At 44.6% G+C, this 15,622-nt stretch overlaps 1 protein-coding gene across 1 annotated transcript in view; it reads left to right on the top strand.

Annotated features, from left to right (window-relative positions):
- Positions 1 to 14,817, top strand: part of EFCAB8 (EF-hand calcium binding domain 8) — a 68,593-nt gene extending 53,776 nt beyond the window's left edge. The window contains exons 21-27 of the mRNA XM_082358806.1: positions 13 to 234; positions 798 to 935; positions 3,136 to 3,304; positions 10,790 to 10,922; positions 12,127 to 12,331; positions 12,418 to 12,516; positions 13,521 to 14,817. Of these exons, the coding sequence (XP_082214932.1) occupies positions 13 to 234; positions 798 to 935; positions 3,136 to 3,304; positions 10,790 to 10,922; positions 12,127 to 12,331; positions 12,418 to 12,516; positions 13,521 to 13,943 (1,389 nt within the window). The 3' untranslated portion in view covers positions 13,944 to 14,817. The remainder of the gene's footprint in view (positions 1 to 12; positions 235 to 797; positions 936 to 3,135; positions 3,305 to 10,789; positions 10,923 to 12,126; positions 12,332 to 12,417; positions 12,517 to 13,520) is intronic.
- Positions 14,818 to 15,622: the final 805 nt, after the last annotated feature.

The following is a 15,622-nucleotide window of genomic DNA, read 5'->3' as shown; positions in this document are numbered from 1 at the left end:
TCTCTTGCACAGATAATCTTCTTGCAGAGCAGGCCTCGCCTGCCACACACGGCTGCCCTGCTGAGCAGCTGCATGGACGGCTACATCTATGCCTGGTCCATCCATGGGAGCGGAGGCCTGCTGGGGAAGTTCCCCGTGGACGCTGAAGACAAAGGGGATGTGGTGGTGGGTGCCATGGCCACTGATGAAAATGACTGGATTCTTGTCACAGGGGATTGTAAAGGACACATCAAGGTGAGGAAGAACTGGCGTTGAGATTGAGGGACTGGCATCAGCCAAGCTCTGGCCACCTCTTTGCCATATGTGGCCCTTGCCTAGTCCCTATGCCCTCTGGGTACTGGTTGCACTTGTAAAACAGTGGGCAGTGGGGTTGGGTTACCTAGAGGAGTCCTCTTCTGCTCTCGTGGGCCCAGTGAAATGAGGAAGGGCTTGGTCAGGAGGCCCCTCTAAGAAACCTTCACCGTGGGCCCTGTGCTCCATCATTCTTTTCCTGCAACTCCCTCACTCCCAGCCGTGCATCTGATCTGTGATCAGCTGTCTCAGGAGCTGATTTTGTGCTTGGTGGTGACATGAGGTGAGAGTGTCCTGACCTTGGGTCACTCACACACTCCCTACATGCTAGCTCAGGGTCTGGTCTAGAAGATCCTGTGGGCCCCTTCCGGCCCTGAGTGTCTGGGTATCTCAGAGGTGTGAGTAAGAACTATCCCCCTAAAGTGAAGAGACGTGGTCTGGGAGGGACCCCCAGAGTGACCTGTATTCAAGGAGTGCTGGGCCACTAATCCACAATTTGTGCCTAGATCTGGGACATCAAGGATTACTGCAGACTTACTGACAAGCAGCCAACCCATCCTAGTAAAATGAACAAGTTTCCATTCTTAATTCCTAAACGGATTCAGATCAGCCTCCCAAACTACAGTCCCTCGGAGGAGAAAAAGGTAGGAAGATTCCTGGACAGTTGCTCAGAATAGTGCCTCTGAGCCCCACCAGCGAGCTGGGACCATGGTTCCTGTACTGAGATTCTGAATCTTTTATGTTTTCTGTTCAAGATTGTCTGGTTGATATGGAAAAGTTTCTACTAACCAGAAGTCACCGTTGACCCGTAAAACACAAGTATGCACACACCAAATACACCCACATACTCGCACATGTACACACACACACACACATATACACACCTTCCATGGGCTTTGATCTTTGTAATGAAGACCCTGGAGTCATGAATTCTTTTAAAAAATAATGAAAATATTTATGTATTTTCTTGAGTAGGTAATGCATTTACATAGTTAAAAATCACTTGATATTTCCCTGATGAGTAGTGAAGTTGAACATCTTTTCCTTAGTTATCAGGAAAATGCAAATTAAAGCCACAAGGTGCTACCACTACACACCTACCAGAATGACAAAACTGAAAGGACAGGCAATGCCAAATGTTGACAAGGATATAGGTCAACTGGTGATGAATGGTTATGATGGTGGTTGCAGAATCTGTGAAAGTACTAAAAACCATTGAAGCCAGCACTTTAAATGGGTAAATTGCATGTGAAATGTATTTCAATAAAACTGTGTTTAAAAGCTATAGAAATGATAGAGCAAATACTCTTTTTCACAAGTCTTTGTTTGTAGTTGTTTATCTACACATCTGGTAATTTATACCAAGGACGTAGTATGTAAAAGAACATAAATCTAAGGCCTTTAACGTGTACTGCCAAACTGCATTCCAGAAAGTTTATACAGGTTTGCACTTTATTAGCCTGTTTTGCTTTATCCTTGACAACATAAGGTTTTTATTTCTAGCAGTAGTTATCTGAGTAAGTGTCCCCTGGGTCTATCAGAGTGCCTTGCTTAGAGAAGACATTCAATAAAAAAATGTTTAAAGTGAAAAAAAAACTTTCAGTTGATTTTTAGATACAGTTTCTTTTGATTTTAATTAAAATGTTTGCTTGTTAGTGATGTTGACATCTTTCCTCATTTTATTGGCCATATATAATTTTGTGAATTGCCTCTTCATGCCCATGGCCCATTTTTCTATTGTGATAACCATCTTTTATAAATGATAAAATAATCATTTATAAAATCATGATATAATCTTTTTAAAATATATTGAAAGATATTAACTCATTGCCTGTCATATGTATTACAAATATTTCCCCCCAATTTGTCATTTGCCTTTTAATTTCATTTATGATGACTTTTAAATTATAACATATTTTTGTTGTCAAGTTAATTTTTCTTCCCATTGTGCTATTTCCTGTCACTCATCACTTTCTTATTCAGTGATAAGTAGTCACTCATACTTTCTTTTCGATGTTTTATTTTCATTTTATTTTATGTTTCATTAGAAAGGATTCTTCTAGTGTTTATTTAGTTGTAAGATATAAGGTAATGATTTAAGTTTCACTACTTAGTTTATCAGGAATTCCAGCACTGTTGAGTCCTGTTCTCTGTTACCACCATTTTTCCTACCTTTCTTATCATTTACCAACGTTTTAAATATATATTTGGGTTGATTTCTGAGCTGTTGTCTTCCATTGTTCTGCTTAGTTTTTATTATTGTGACTTAACATACTTGAACATGGTAAAACACATCCTCCTTCATTAATCTTGTTTTATTTGAGAATGGTCTTGTGTATTTGCACTCATTTTCCAGTTAAGTAGAGTTTTATTCTCTCATAGTGCAATGTGATATATCACCCCCTTAACTCACCCTATTCTACGCCTGGTGCCCAACTAAACAACTTGAGAAAAAGACCTGGGTTCTTGTCACTTTCTAGCTGTGTGGCTTTGGGCTGGTTACTGAATATCTCTGACTCCCACTTCTCTCCTCTGTGCAGGACTCATATACATCCTGTAAGGTTATTGTGATGCTCAAATGGAATAATCTGTATACGGGCGGCTGGTAAACAATACAGCAATATGCAGTGCTTTTGATGATCTTACCAAAGGGACCAGTGAGAGCCAGAGAAGTGCTGGGACTTACCTAAGGTCACCAGAAACTTCATGTGGGAATGTGTCTAGGACTAGAACCCTGGCCCATGTCCCAACTCCTTCCAGAGGGCTCTGCTGCCTCCAGTCCTGGGTGCCCTCTGATGAGCCTGTGTCTTGGTATAATTAATTCTCCTGCACTGTCCCCTGTAGGTTGAGGCTGGCCAGACCATTTCCCTGGTTCCACCCAAGCTTCTGATTATCTGGAAGGCCCATTTGGATAGTGTGGCAGACATCCTGTATGTGGACAGCCTCCAGCTGGTTATCAGTGCTGGCCAGGACCGGGACGTCAAGGCTTGGAAACTCTCTGGTGACGCCATTGGTATGGTCCTGCTGAAGCTCAGCCATGCCCCATGGCCCTTCCTGGCCCTGGCCCTGTTAGAACATAAGAGGAGCATAACCTCATATCCTGGGGGTGGGGGTTTCAGGCAACAGCAGCTGTCTTTGCTCAGATAGTATTACAAGATGTGAGTCTTTCCAGTTGTCCATTCAGCAGTCTGTCCACCCATCCATCAACTGTCCATCCACTCATTCACTCATCCACCCAACACTATTTGCCTTTGTATATCAAATCATATATCTGATAAGGTACATTCTTTTCTCTTTTTAAAAATAAACTTAATTCTTGAGGTATAATATACATAACGAAAAACACACAAACCAAAAGGGTTTTCAGCTTGGTGAATTTTCAGAAAGTAAACATATACCCATATAACCACCATTGTATTAAGAAACAGAACATTACCAGCACTCAGGGCTCCCCTCATCTCCTAACCCAACCATCTCTACCTACTCCTCTCCAAAAGGAACCACTGTTGTGATTTCTAAGTCCAAAGATTAGGTTTGTCTGGATTTGAACTTTGTGTAAATGGAATCATCTGATAGCTTCTCCTTTGTGTCTGGGTTCTTTCTCTCAAACACCATTATGTTTGTGCCATTCAGCCATTTGTTGACTGTAATAGTTCATTTATTCTCATTGCTGAGTAATATTCTGTTGTTGATACACCATGCTTTATCTATCTGTGCTACTGTTGCTGGGCATTGGGGCTATTTCAGGTTATTAAAAATAAACACTGCTATGAACACTCTTATAAGATTTTTTTGGTGAACAACTGTATGCATTTCTGTTGGATAAATATCTAAGAATGGAATTGCTGAACCACAGAGTAGACACATTCAGTCTCAGTATATACTGCTAAACTATCTTTCAAAGTGCTTACCACTTTGTACTCTTTCACCTGTCCCATAACTTTGCCAACACTTGATATTGTCGGTGCTTTAAATTTTAGCCATATTGATGAACATATAGTAACATTTCATTCTGTTTTTAATTTGCGTTTCCCTGATGAGTAGTGAGGTTGAGCATTTATTTATGTATTTATTGATCACTTGGCTGTATTGTTTTGTTAAGTGTTTGTTCAGATATTTTGCCCATTTTCCTATTGAGTTATTTTGTTCTTTTGGATTTATAGGAGTTATTATATTTTCTGGTTATGAGTCCTTTGACAATTATATATTTTATAGGTGCCTCCAACCAGTTTAAGCCTGCTTTTTATTCTCAGTAATGTCTTTTGATGAACAGAAGTTGTTAATTTTAATGTTACCCATGTTCTCAATCTCATCCTTTATGGCTTGTGCCTTTTATATCCCTCCCCCCCGCCATTTTTTTTTTTTAAGGTGGTTAAAAAACAAATTACATGCAATCTACTGATTCAGCAAGTCCAATTCCGGGTATGTGTTCAAAGGAAATGAAATCACTATCCCAAAGAGATATCTGCACCCCCATGTTCATTTCAGCATTATTTACAATAGCCAAGATGTGGAAACAAAGCTACATGCCCAACAATGGATGAATGGATAAAGAAAATGTGACATACATTATTTGTGACTCATATATATATCATATATAACATATATGTATTGTGTATATATTATATATGTATAGTATTGTATATGTATGTGTGTGTATATACACACAAAAATACACAATGCAATATTATTCATTCATAAGAAAGAAGGAAATCTTGCCATGTGTGACAACAGGTGGGTAATATGCTAAGTGGAATAAGTCAGAGAAAGAAAAATACTGTATGATCTCACTTCTGTGTGGAATCTAAAGAAACCAAACTCATAGAAACAGAGTAGATTGGTGGTTGTCAAGGACAAGAGGTGGCATGGGGTAAAGGGATAAAGGTGGTCAGAACACACTTCCCGTTATAAGATGAATAAGTTCGGGAGATCTAATGTACAGTATGGTGACTACAATTAAGAATACTATATCATGTACTTGAAAGTTACTAAGAGATTAGATTTTAAAAGTTCTCATCCCCCAAAACAAAAAAATGGTAACTGTGAGGCGATGGATGTATTAACTAACCTTATTAAGGTAATCATTTTGCAATAAGTCAAATCATCATGTTGTACACCTTAAACCTAACACAATGTTATATGTCAATTATATCTCTAATTCTGGGGAAAAAAACATGAAATCTACCCTCTTAACAAAATTTTAAGTGTACAGTACAGTATTGTTAACTGTATGCACTTCGTTGTAGAGCAGCTCTCTAGAACTTAATCATCTTGCATGACGGAAACTCTGTACACATTGGACAACTCCCCGTATCCCCCTCCCCTCAGACCCTGACAACTACCATTCTACTTTCTGCTTCAATGAGTTCGACTGCTTTAGATACCTCCCATAAGTGGAATTATGCCGTATTTGTTCTTCTGTGACTGGCTTATTTCACTTAGCATAATGTCCTCAAGGTTTATCCATCCTGTAGCATAATACAGGATTTCCTTCTTCTTGAAGGCTGAATAATACTCCATTGTATGTATATATCACAGTTTTTGTTTATCCATTTGTGAATTTATGAACATTTAAGTTTTTTTTAACTCTTAGATACTCTAAATAACACTGCAATGAGATATCTCTTTGAGATCTTGCTTTCAATTCTTTGGGATAAATAACTCAGAAGTGAGACTGCTAAATCATATGGTAGTTATATTTTTAGTTTTTTAAGGAACCTCCATACTATCTTCCATAGTGGCTACACCATTTTACATTTCCACTAACAGTGGAAGGGTTCCAATTTCTCCACATTCTCACTAACACTTTTTATTTTCTGTTCATGTTTTTGGTTTTTGACAGTAGCTATCTCTATTCCTAGTTTGCTGAGAAGTTTTTTCGGTAATCATGAATAGGTGTTCGATTCTGTCAAATGATCTTCCTGCTTCTATTGTGATGATCATATGGTTTTTCTCCTTTATTCTGTTAATGTGGTGAATTACACTCTTTGAATTTTGAATGTTAACGCAATCTTGCATTCCTGGGGTAAACCTTAGTCAAGGTGTATTAATCTGTTTAATACATTGTTGAATTCTTTTTGTTTGTTTTTGGCTGTGCCATGCAGCTTGCAGGATCTTAGTTCCCTGACCAGGGATTGAACCCGCACCCCCTGCAGTGGAAGCTCAGAGTCTTAACCACTGGACTTCCAGGGAAATCCCATGTTGAATTCTGTTTGGTAAAATTTTGTTGCTTCTATGTTCATGAGGAATATTGATCTGCAGTTTTCTTTTCTTGTAATGTCTTTGTCTTGTTTTAGTATCAGTGTAATGCTAGTCTCATAGAATGATTTGGGAAGTACTCCTTCTTCAATTTCTGGGAGAATTTGTATAGAATGGGCATTATGTTCCTTAAATATTTGATAGAATTCACTATTAAACTCACTGGGTCTAGAATTATCTTTATGGAAAGGATTTTGATTATGAATTAAATTTCTTTAGTAGATATAGGGCTAATTAGTTTTTCTATTTATTTTTGTGTCAGTTTTGATAAAGTCATTTTTTTCAAGGAATTTGTTCATCTAAGTTTCAAATATGCTGTCATTAAGTTCTTCACAATAATGCCTTATCATCTTTATAATGTCTACAGGATCTCTATTAATGTCCCCTTTTTCATTCCTGATACTGACAATGTGTTTTCTTTTTCTCTCTCTTTTATCAGTTTTGCTAGAGGTTTATAAATTTATTAATATTTTCAAAGAATCAACTTTGTTGATTTTCTCTATTGTTCATTTTCTATTTTATCATACTAAGTGAAGTAAGTCAGAGAAAGACAAATATCATATGATATCACTTACATGTGGAATCTAAAAAAGTGACACAAATGAACTTATTTACAAAACAGAAATAGACTCACAAACATAGAAAACAGATTTATGATTATCAAAGGGGAAAGGGGGTGGGGAGGGAAAAATAAGGATTTGGGGATTAACAGATACACATTACTATATATAAAATAAACAGCAAGGACCTACTGTATAGCACAGGGAACTATACTGAATATCTTGTAATAACCTATAATGGAAAAGAATCTGAAAAAGAATGTATATAAATATTCTTTTATATATATATTCATATATATGTATATATATATAAAACTGAATAACTGAATCAATTTGCTGTACACCTGAAACTAACACAACATTGTAAATGAACAATATTTCATTGGTAAAATATCTATATTTAGGTCTTCCGCCCATTTTTTAGCTGGATTGTTTGTTTTTTTGATATTGAGCTCCATGAGCTGTTTGTATATTTTGGAGATTAATCCTTTGTCTGTTGTTTCATTTGCAAATATTTTCTCCCATTCTGAGGGTTGTCTTTTTGTCTTGTTTATGTTTCCCTTTGCTGTGCAAAAGCTTTTAAGTTTAATTAAGTCCCATTTGTTTATTTTTGTTCTTATTTCCGTTACTCTAGGAGGTGGGTCAAAAAAGATCTTGCTGCGGTTTATGTCAAATGGGAAGTAGCAGCATAGCACAGGGAGATCTGCTCGGTGCTTTGCGATGACCTAGAGGGGTGGGATAGGGAGGATGGGAGGGAGGCTCAAGAGGGAGGGGATATGGGGACATGCATATGCATATGGCTGATTCGTTTTGTTGTGCAACAGAAACTAACACAGTATTGTGAAGCAATTATACTCCAATAAAGATCTACTAAAGGGACTTCCCTGGTGGTGCAGTGGTTAAGAATCCGCCTGCCAGTGCAGGGGATACGGGTTCAAGCCCTGGTCCCGGAAGATCCCACATGCTGCGGAGCAGCTAAGTCCTTGTGCCACAACTACTGAGCCTGTGCCCTAGAGCCCGCGAGCCACAACAACTGAGCCCGTGTGCCACAACTACTGAAGTCTGTGCGCCTAGAGCCCAAGCTCTGCAACAAGAGAAACCACCGCAATGAGAAGCCTGTGCACTGCAACGAAGAGCAGCCCTGGCTCGCTGCAACTAGAGAAAGCCCGCGCACAGCATCGAAGACCCAGCGCAGCCTAAATAAATAAATATATTTATTTATTTTAAAAAAATCTATTAAAAAAATCAGTATTTCAAAAAAAAAAATTCCATTGTCTCTGACTTCTATATTTCCTCTTGAAGGGTCAGTTGTAAGTTGATACTTTTTGGGGGGCTTTTTAAAAAAATTGAAATATGATTGATGTACAATATTATGTTAGTTTCAGGTATACTACATAGTAATTTGACATTTGCATACTTTATGAAATGATCACCATGATAAGTCTAGTTTCCATCTGTCTCCATACAAAGTTATTACACTATTCCTTATGCTATATATTACATCCCTATGGCTTATTTATGACTGGGAGTTTGTTCCTCTTAATCCCCTTCACCTATTTCACCCCCCAGTCTTCTTCCCCTCTGGCAACCACTTGTTTGTCCTCTGTATCTATGAGTCTGTTTTTGTTTTGTTTCATTTGTTTTATTTTTTTAGATTATGTAAGTGAGATCATACAGCATTTGCCTTTCTCTGTCTGACTTATTTCACTTAGCACAGTACTTTCTAGAGCCACCCATGTTGTCACAAATGGCAAGATTTCTTCTTTTTTATGGCTGAGTCATATTCCGTTGTATATATATCTCATCTTTATTTATTCATCTACTGATGGACACTAAATTGCTTTCATATCTTGGGTGTTATATATAATGCTGCAGTGAACATTGATGTGCATATATATTTTCAAATTAGTGTTCTTGTTTTCTTCAGGTAAATACTCAGAAGTGAGATTGCTGGATCATATGGCAGTTCTGTTATTAATTTTTTGAGGAGCCTCCATGCTATTTTCCATAGTGGCTACACCAATTTACATTCCCACCAACACAAGTGTTCCCTTTTCATGGCATCCTCACCAACATTTTTTAGTGATCTTTTTTGATGATAACCATTCTGACAGAGGTGAAGTGATAGCTTATTGTGGTTTTGATTTGCATTTCCCTGATGATTAGTGATATTGAGCATCTTACTTACTGTAAGACTTACTGTATGACTTTGTAGCACATCTGTTTTGTTTTTCTTAATTAAAAAGAATTCTGCATCAGGAGAATGGCCTACAACTCAACTATACCCTGCCCAGAAACAGGACTCATGTTTCTCTATTCTCACTACCTACTTTTTACTCCAGCCCTGTTCCTCCCCAGACCCACTCCTAACCTCACATCTGATAGATGCCCAATAATGTTTTTTTTTAAAATTTTTTAATTTAATTTTATTCTTTTATACAGCAGGTTCTTATTAGTTATCCATTTTATACATATTAGTGTATACATGTCAATCCCAATCTCCCAATTCATCACACCACCCCCCCACCCCCCCGCCACTTTCCCCCCTTGGTGTCCATACATTTGTTCTCTACATCTGTGTCTCTCTGCCCTGCAAACCAAGTTCATCTGTACCATTTTTCTAGGTTCCACATATATGCATTAATATATGATATTTTTCTCTTTCTCACTTACTTCACTTTGTATGACAGTCTCTAGATCCATCCACATCTTTACAAATGACCCAATTTCGTTCCTTTTTATGGCTGAGTAATATTCCATTGTATATATGTACCACATCTTCTTTATCCATTTGTCTGTCGATGGGCATTTAGGTTGCTTCCATGACCTGGCTATTGTAAATAGTGCTGCAATAAACATTAGGGTGCATGTGTCTTTTTGAATTATGGTTTTCTCTGGGTATATGCCCAGTAGTGGGATTGCTAGGTCATATGGTAGTTCTCTTTTTAGTTTTTTAAGGAACCTCCATACTGTTCTGCATAGTGGCTGTATCAATTTACATTCCCACCAACAAGTGCAAGAGGGTTCCCTTTTCTCCACACCGTCTCCAGCATTTGTTGTTTGTAGATTTTCTGATGATGCCCATTCTAACTGGTGTGAAGTGATACCTCATTGTAGTTTTGATTTGCATTTCTCTAATAATTAGTGATGTTGAGCAGCTTTTCATGTGCTTCTTGGCCATCTGTATGTCTTCTTTGGAGAAATGTCTATTGAGGTCTTCTGCCCATTTTTGGATTGGGTTGTTTGTTTTTTTAATATTGAGCTGCATGAGCTATTTATATATTTTGGAGATTAATCCTTTGTCCATTGATTCGTTTGCAAATATTTTCTCCCATTAGACGCCCGATAATCTTGTGCTATTACCATTTTACATGCAAGCCGCTTAAAGCCCGACTGCGGACCATTCAGTCATTGCCATAGCACTCTCTCCATCTAGCCTACATGTGGGGCAGGATGCTTTAGGCCTGAGCTCCAAGTATATCCTAGGGTTAGTGTCTGATTCCTCCAGATGTTTGCCGAGTAGCTAGCAAAATGCCTGGCATACTGTGGGCATAATAAGGTGTAGGCCAGGGGTAAGGGATTGCTGGCTGACTTGAGGGTGGGTGGTGAGGGGCAGAGTGTTCAGAGGAGGTGGGGGTAGGCCAGTCCTTGTTACTGAACTGGGTCTGGTTAACTCACAGGGACATTTGGCCTGAGTGTTTGGAAAAAGCTGCAGGATGCCCCGATGATTAGTGATCGCGAACTAAGAAAAAGCTTAAAGGAGGAGGATGACTTCATAGACGCTGATGAGAAGACCTTCCATCTAGAGCTTCAGTGAGTTATCGCAGTGTTCACTGGTCAACTGGTCAACTCTGGCCTGAGGAGGGGGATGCTGGGAGCCTCCTCAGATCCCAGGTGGCCTCCCCTGGCTTGGGTAGTGCTGGACATATTTGGGTAGGGCCCTCAGAAGGCCACAGGCTTGGGGATTGCAGGCAACTTGACTACACAGGTGGCAGCTATGGCCTAGGAGCCTGAGACTCTTTTCTAGCCCAGATCAGCTACAAGATTGAGCAGTAAAAACCAGAAAATATAAAAACCCAAGTCCTTAGATGGGACCCTGCCCCAGAGCCAGGTTCAGATTTGCCAGGGCTGGCTTCCCTGCAGAGGCCACTTCCATGTGGCTGGAGGCCCCTGGTGGGAGAGTGCCCAGGGCTCTGGTCCTAAAGAGACACGTGCGTTATTTCTCTGATTCGGGGGAGGCAGGTTGCTTGCTACTTGTTCTTTCCTCTACAGGGTCCTCCTCCACCTGGGCTCTACCCCTATTCCTGACCAAGTCTCAGATAAATTTGGGTCATTCAAAAAGTACTTATTGAGGACCTGTGACTGCCAGGTTGTGCTAGGTTCTGGACATCCAGAACAATCCAGACACAGGTCCTGCCTCACAGTCTACTTGGGGAGATGAACATGCAAACCCATGGCCACAGTTCTATGTGATAAATGATAGGACTACTAAGAGCAGGCATGGCTCAGAGGATAATCACCTGACTGGGTGGAGCAAGTAAGGAAGGCTTCATAGGAGAATAGATTTTGGAATTGGGTTTTGACACGTAAGTAAGAGTTTGCCAGGAACTCATAGAGTCCTTATGGCTCCTATGCTCCTGTCAAGGCATACATCTTTACAGTCCTGTCGGGAGATATCAAACAAAGCAGAGGCAGGGTTTCCATGGGAGGGAGAGCATGTTTAAGTATTCTACAAGGGGAGGCCCAGGAAAGGTCAGGATGGGGTGTCAGGCCTCCATAGAAGAGGGCATAGGGTGTTGGGAAGGGTTGCAGGGCTTGTTGGGGGCCAGGATAAGCAGGGCGTTGCTAGTGTTAATTGAACACTTGCTCAGTGATGGGCCCTGGGCTGTATGGCCTCAGGGGAGGGATGAGAAGGTTGGAGAGGATCAGGCCCAGAAGGGAGAAACCCTCTTGCTGTTTCTGGGAGGGCTGTCTGTGGCGCAGAGGGCATCTCATGAAGGAAAGCCCCTCACATCAGGGAGGAGCGGGATCTTGCTGAGGCGCTGGTGTACCAGCGGCGGGAGCAGGTGGCCCTCATGGCTCTCCTGTATGGCAAGGCGGACACAGAGCCTGAGGCCTGGGCCAGGCTGCAGAAGATAACCCTGACATCCCCATGGGCCGGAGAGCGTTCCCCGGAAGACATTGAGGATAGCTGGTACAAGTGGGAGTCCAAGGACAAGCAGGTGAGGCTGGGTGGGGGCACGGAGACGGGTAGGGGAGCCCTCAACCCTCAGTCCTGAGCCTTCGCCCTTGCCCGGGACTCCTGCAGGTGAGCAGTGTCCTGGGAGCAGCATACAAGCCCAAGGAGCGGTTGCAGAGCCCCAGACTTCTGTTCACCGACGTGCAGTATGGCTGGATGAAGCACCAGGTAAGGCAGGGTGGGGCTAGCTCCCTGAGACGCTGGGGCTCGAGGCTGGGGGGTCCCATCTCCATTGGCAGCCACCCTTGTGCCCACTTGCCCCTCCAGCGGGGTTGAGGGGCACATCTGTCCTTTAACAGGGTTCTGGGCCACGGACAGTTCTGGGGTGAAACTGGTCTGGCTAGCTTGTTTGCCAAGGCCCTGTTTGAGGCCGTGGACACAGGTTTTGTCCTTGAGGACAAACCTCATTGGGCCTATGGGAGGAGGTTGTCCATGGGCCTGGCACCTGTTGCTCGCCTTCAAAGCATTTTCCAGAGTCTGTTTGTTTGTTTGTTAGCATGTTCACTGCTCGTGTCTCCGTACTTTGGGCCACTCCCGAACAGACACAGGGCCTCCTGGTGCCAGGCACACAGTCAACAAGAGAAAGAGGGAGTGGAAGGGGGCCTGTCCTTGGGGAGACAAAGGAGCCAGGAGCTTTGGAAATACCTGCTTTGAGTCCCATCCTGCCTCTTGCTTGGGCGGATTCCAGCCTCTCTCAGCCTCTTCCTCCATCTTAGGGGCATTAGGGGAGCTCCCACGCTCTGTGGTGGGGACTCAGAATAAGTGAGATAACCCCCCTGTCCCGGGCTGGGGAGGGGTCAGTGCAAAGAAGGAACGCTCGTTACCCCTGCCCTTTCCTGGAGATGGGCCTCAAAGCGCAACATGGCGAGTGCTGATGGGAGAGGTGGGGGCATGTCTGGAGAGCTCCTTGCATCTGAGCCCCACTTGGGGTGCAGCTCGAGGCCTCACTCTAAGATGGGGACAAGCCAGTGCTGACCTCACAGGACTGTTGGCAGCACCAAGAGGAGGGCCGGTGCTGGGCCTGGCGCACAGCGGGCTCGCGGCCCGGCAGGGTGTGGTCATCAGTGGCAGGCCCGGTGCTTTCTCACGGGAAAGCCCCTGGGGCCACCCTCGCTGTTAGTCCGCTCTTGGTCCTGGGTGTCCTCCGCACTCCCTGGCTCCGTCCCCCACAGATCTCGCCTCAGATCTACCAAAGCCTGCACTTCGTTGAGCTGGCGCCCACCCAACAGCCTGACTTCACGAGGCACAGGGTCCTGGACCAGCAGAGGCGGCTCACTCTCCTGGTGACCCACCGCATCCACGAGGACCTGGGTCCCAACAGGGAGACCATGCCCGAGCACAGGGCCAGCACGCCCACCGCCATGGTCTCCTCTCCCTCCTCGCTCTCTCTGTCAGCCTCAGGCTCCGGGTTCCTGGCGTCGGGCTCGCCCGCCTCCCCTCGGCCCCAGCCCCCCCGATCCTTGCTGCAGCCCCGGTCTGCCCTGGCGCCCAGTCCTCCCCCGCGGTCCTGTCCCAGGTATCCGGGGACATCCTGCGGAGGCCGGCACCCCGCATGCCCGGTGCCTCTCCCCTCAGGCTGCTCTCTAGGCCTCTGAAGCCCTGCCTTCCGCCCTCTGTGCAGGAGGGCTCCCACGTCAGGCTCCGAGGTGGCCCACTCTTCTCTCCCGTCCTCCGGCAGGGCCACCAGGCCCATGGGGTCCTGTCTGTCCCTGGCTTACCCCTGCCGGGCCCGGAGGTGTCCCCACTGGGCCATCTGGGGAAGCTGACCTTTTTTGCCAGAGTCCTGGCAAAGAAAATAAATGTTCTCAGATGTTGGAGTCCCACCGGCTCTGGGATCAGGCTGTGTGTCCCTCGCCCCCTTAGGCACCAGGCTGTGTCTCCGAGATGGGGTTGTGCTCCCTTGGCAAGGCCCTGGGCTGATGCGGGGAGGAGAGACCATCCCCCCAGGATACCTGGCGTGGCCGTCTGGCAGGTGACAGGCCGAAGCCTGGGACAGGGGCTTCACAGGCCCCGAGGTGATGTGGTGGGTGGGACGTGCCACTGAGGTGGGCTGTTAGACTCTGAAACTCCGTTCAGCCTCACGGCAAGAGTGAGGCCCAGCAGCCATCCACAGGGGGTAGCCGTTGATCGTCCCCTGCCCCTGCTGGGTGTCTGTCCTCCTTCCCCATCAGACACTCCTCTGCGGGGAACCCTGTATTTCCAAACCGTTCTGTGTCCCATGCAAGGGAGGCCTGGAAGTGTGGTGGGCAGCACCGCGGCCTGGCTCTGCCGCTGTCTGGCTTGGGAGTCCCTTGTTGTCTCTGGGCTCATTGTCCCCCTGTGGCCCGGAGGCACCTGTCCAGGCCTCTGCTGGGCCACCCGCCCTCTGGGGACTCTGGACACACGATCTGATCTGCGGCCTGTGGGGAGCCAGAGCGGCCACTGCTGTGCACCACGCTGCCCAGGGGGCCACACTAGGTGGGGGCTTGCTGGAGCGGTGGGGAGGTGGGCTGCAGACCTGCTTTTGGGGGGGTGGTCTGGATAACTCTCTGTTCCCACAGGTCCTCCCGCCCAGCTCAAGGCTCAGCCCCGAGGCGGTGAATGTACAGCTTCTCATCTCTCTCTCCACTTCCATCTCCCTTCCACACTCCCAGGATGCAAGCCCAGCTTCCCTCTGCTCTTGGCAGGGAGTACCTGCATCACTGTTCCTCCTCCCCGGAGCCACTGTGTTCTCTCTGCCATGGAGAAACTATGGTCTGAGCCCTCCAAGGCTTGGTTCTTGGAATCAGGGGGCACCCAGGAGTCTGGATTATTGAGGCCAAAATACATCTGCATGCTCTACTCCATCATCATCCCTGTATCTGTTTCCTAGGGCTGCAGTGACAAAGAACCATAAACCGGTGGCTTGAAACAACAGAAATGTATTGTCTCTCAGTTCTGGAGGCCAGAAGTCCTGGTGTTGACAGGGCCATGCTCCCACAAACCTGTAGGGGAGAATCCTTCCTTGTCTCTCCCAGCTGCTGGTGGTTGCTGGCAATCCTTGGCTTTCCTCGGCTTGTCGAGGTGTCACTCCAATCTCTGCCTCTGTCATCACGGGGTCGCCTCCCCTTGTGTGTTCGTGTCTTCACACCGTGGTCTCCTCTGTGTGTGTGTCTCTCTTCTTCTTGTAAGGACACCAGTTACTGGGTTGGTCACTGGGACACCCTACTCCAGTATGACCTCATCTTAACAAATGACATCTGCAGTGACCCTATTTTCAATCGGGTCACCATCTGAGTTACTGGGGGTTAGGACT

This window comes from Balaenoptera borealis (assembly GCF_965194805.1).
Source record: "Balaenoptera borealis genome assembly, chromosome: 16".
In the NCBI taxonomy this organism is placed as follows: domain Eukaryota; kingdom Metazoa; phylum Chordata; class Mammalia; order Artiodactyla; family Balaenopteridae; genus Balaenoptera; species Balaenoptera borealis.
The sequence above is the reverse complement of the archived record's forward strand: the minus strand, read 5'-3'. Positions and strand labels throughout refer to the sequence as shown.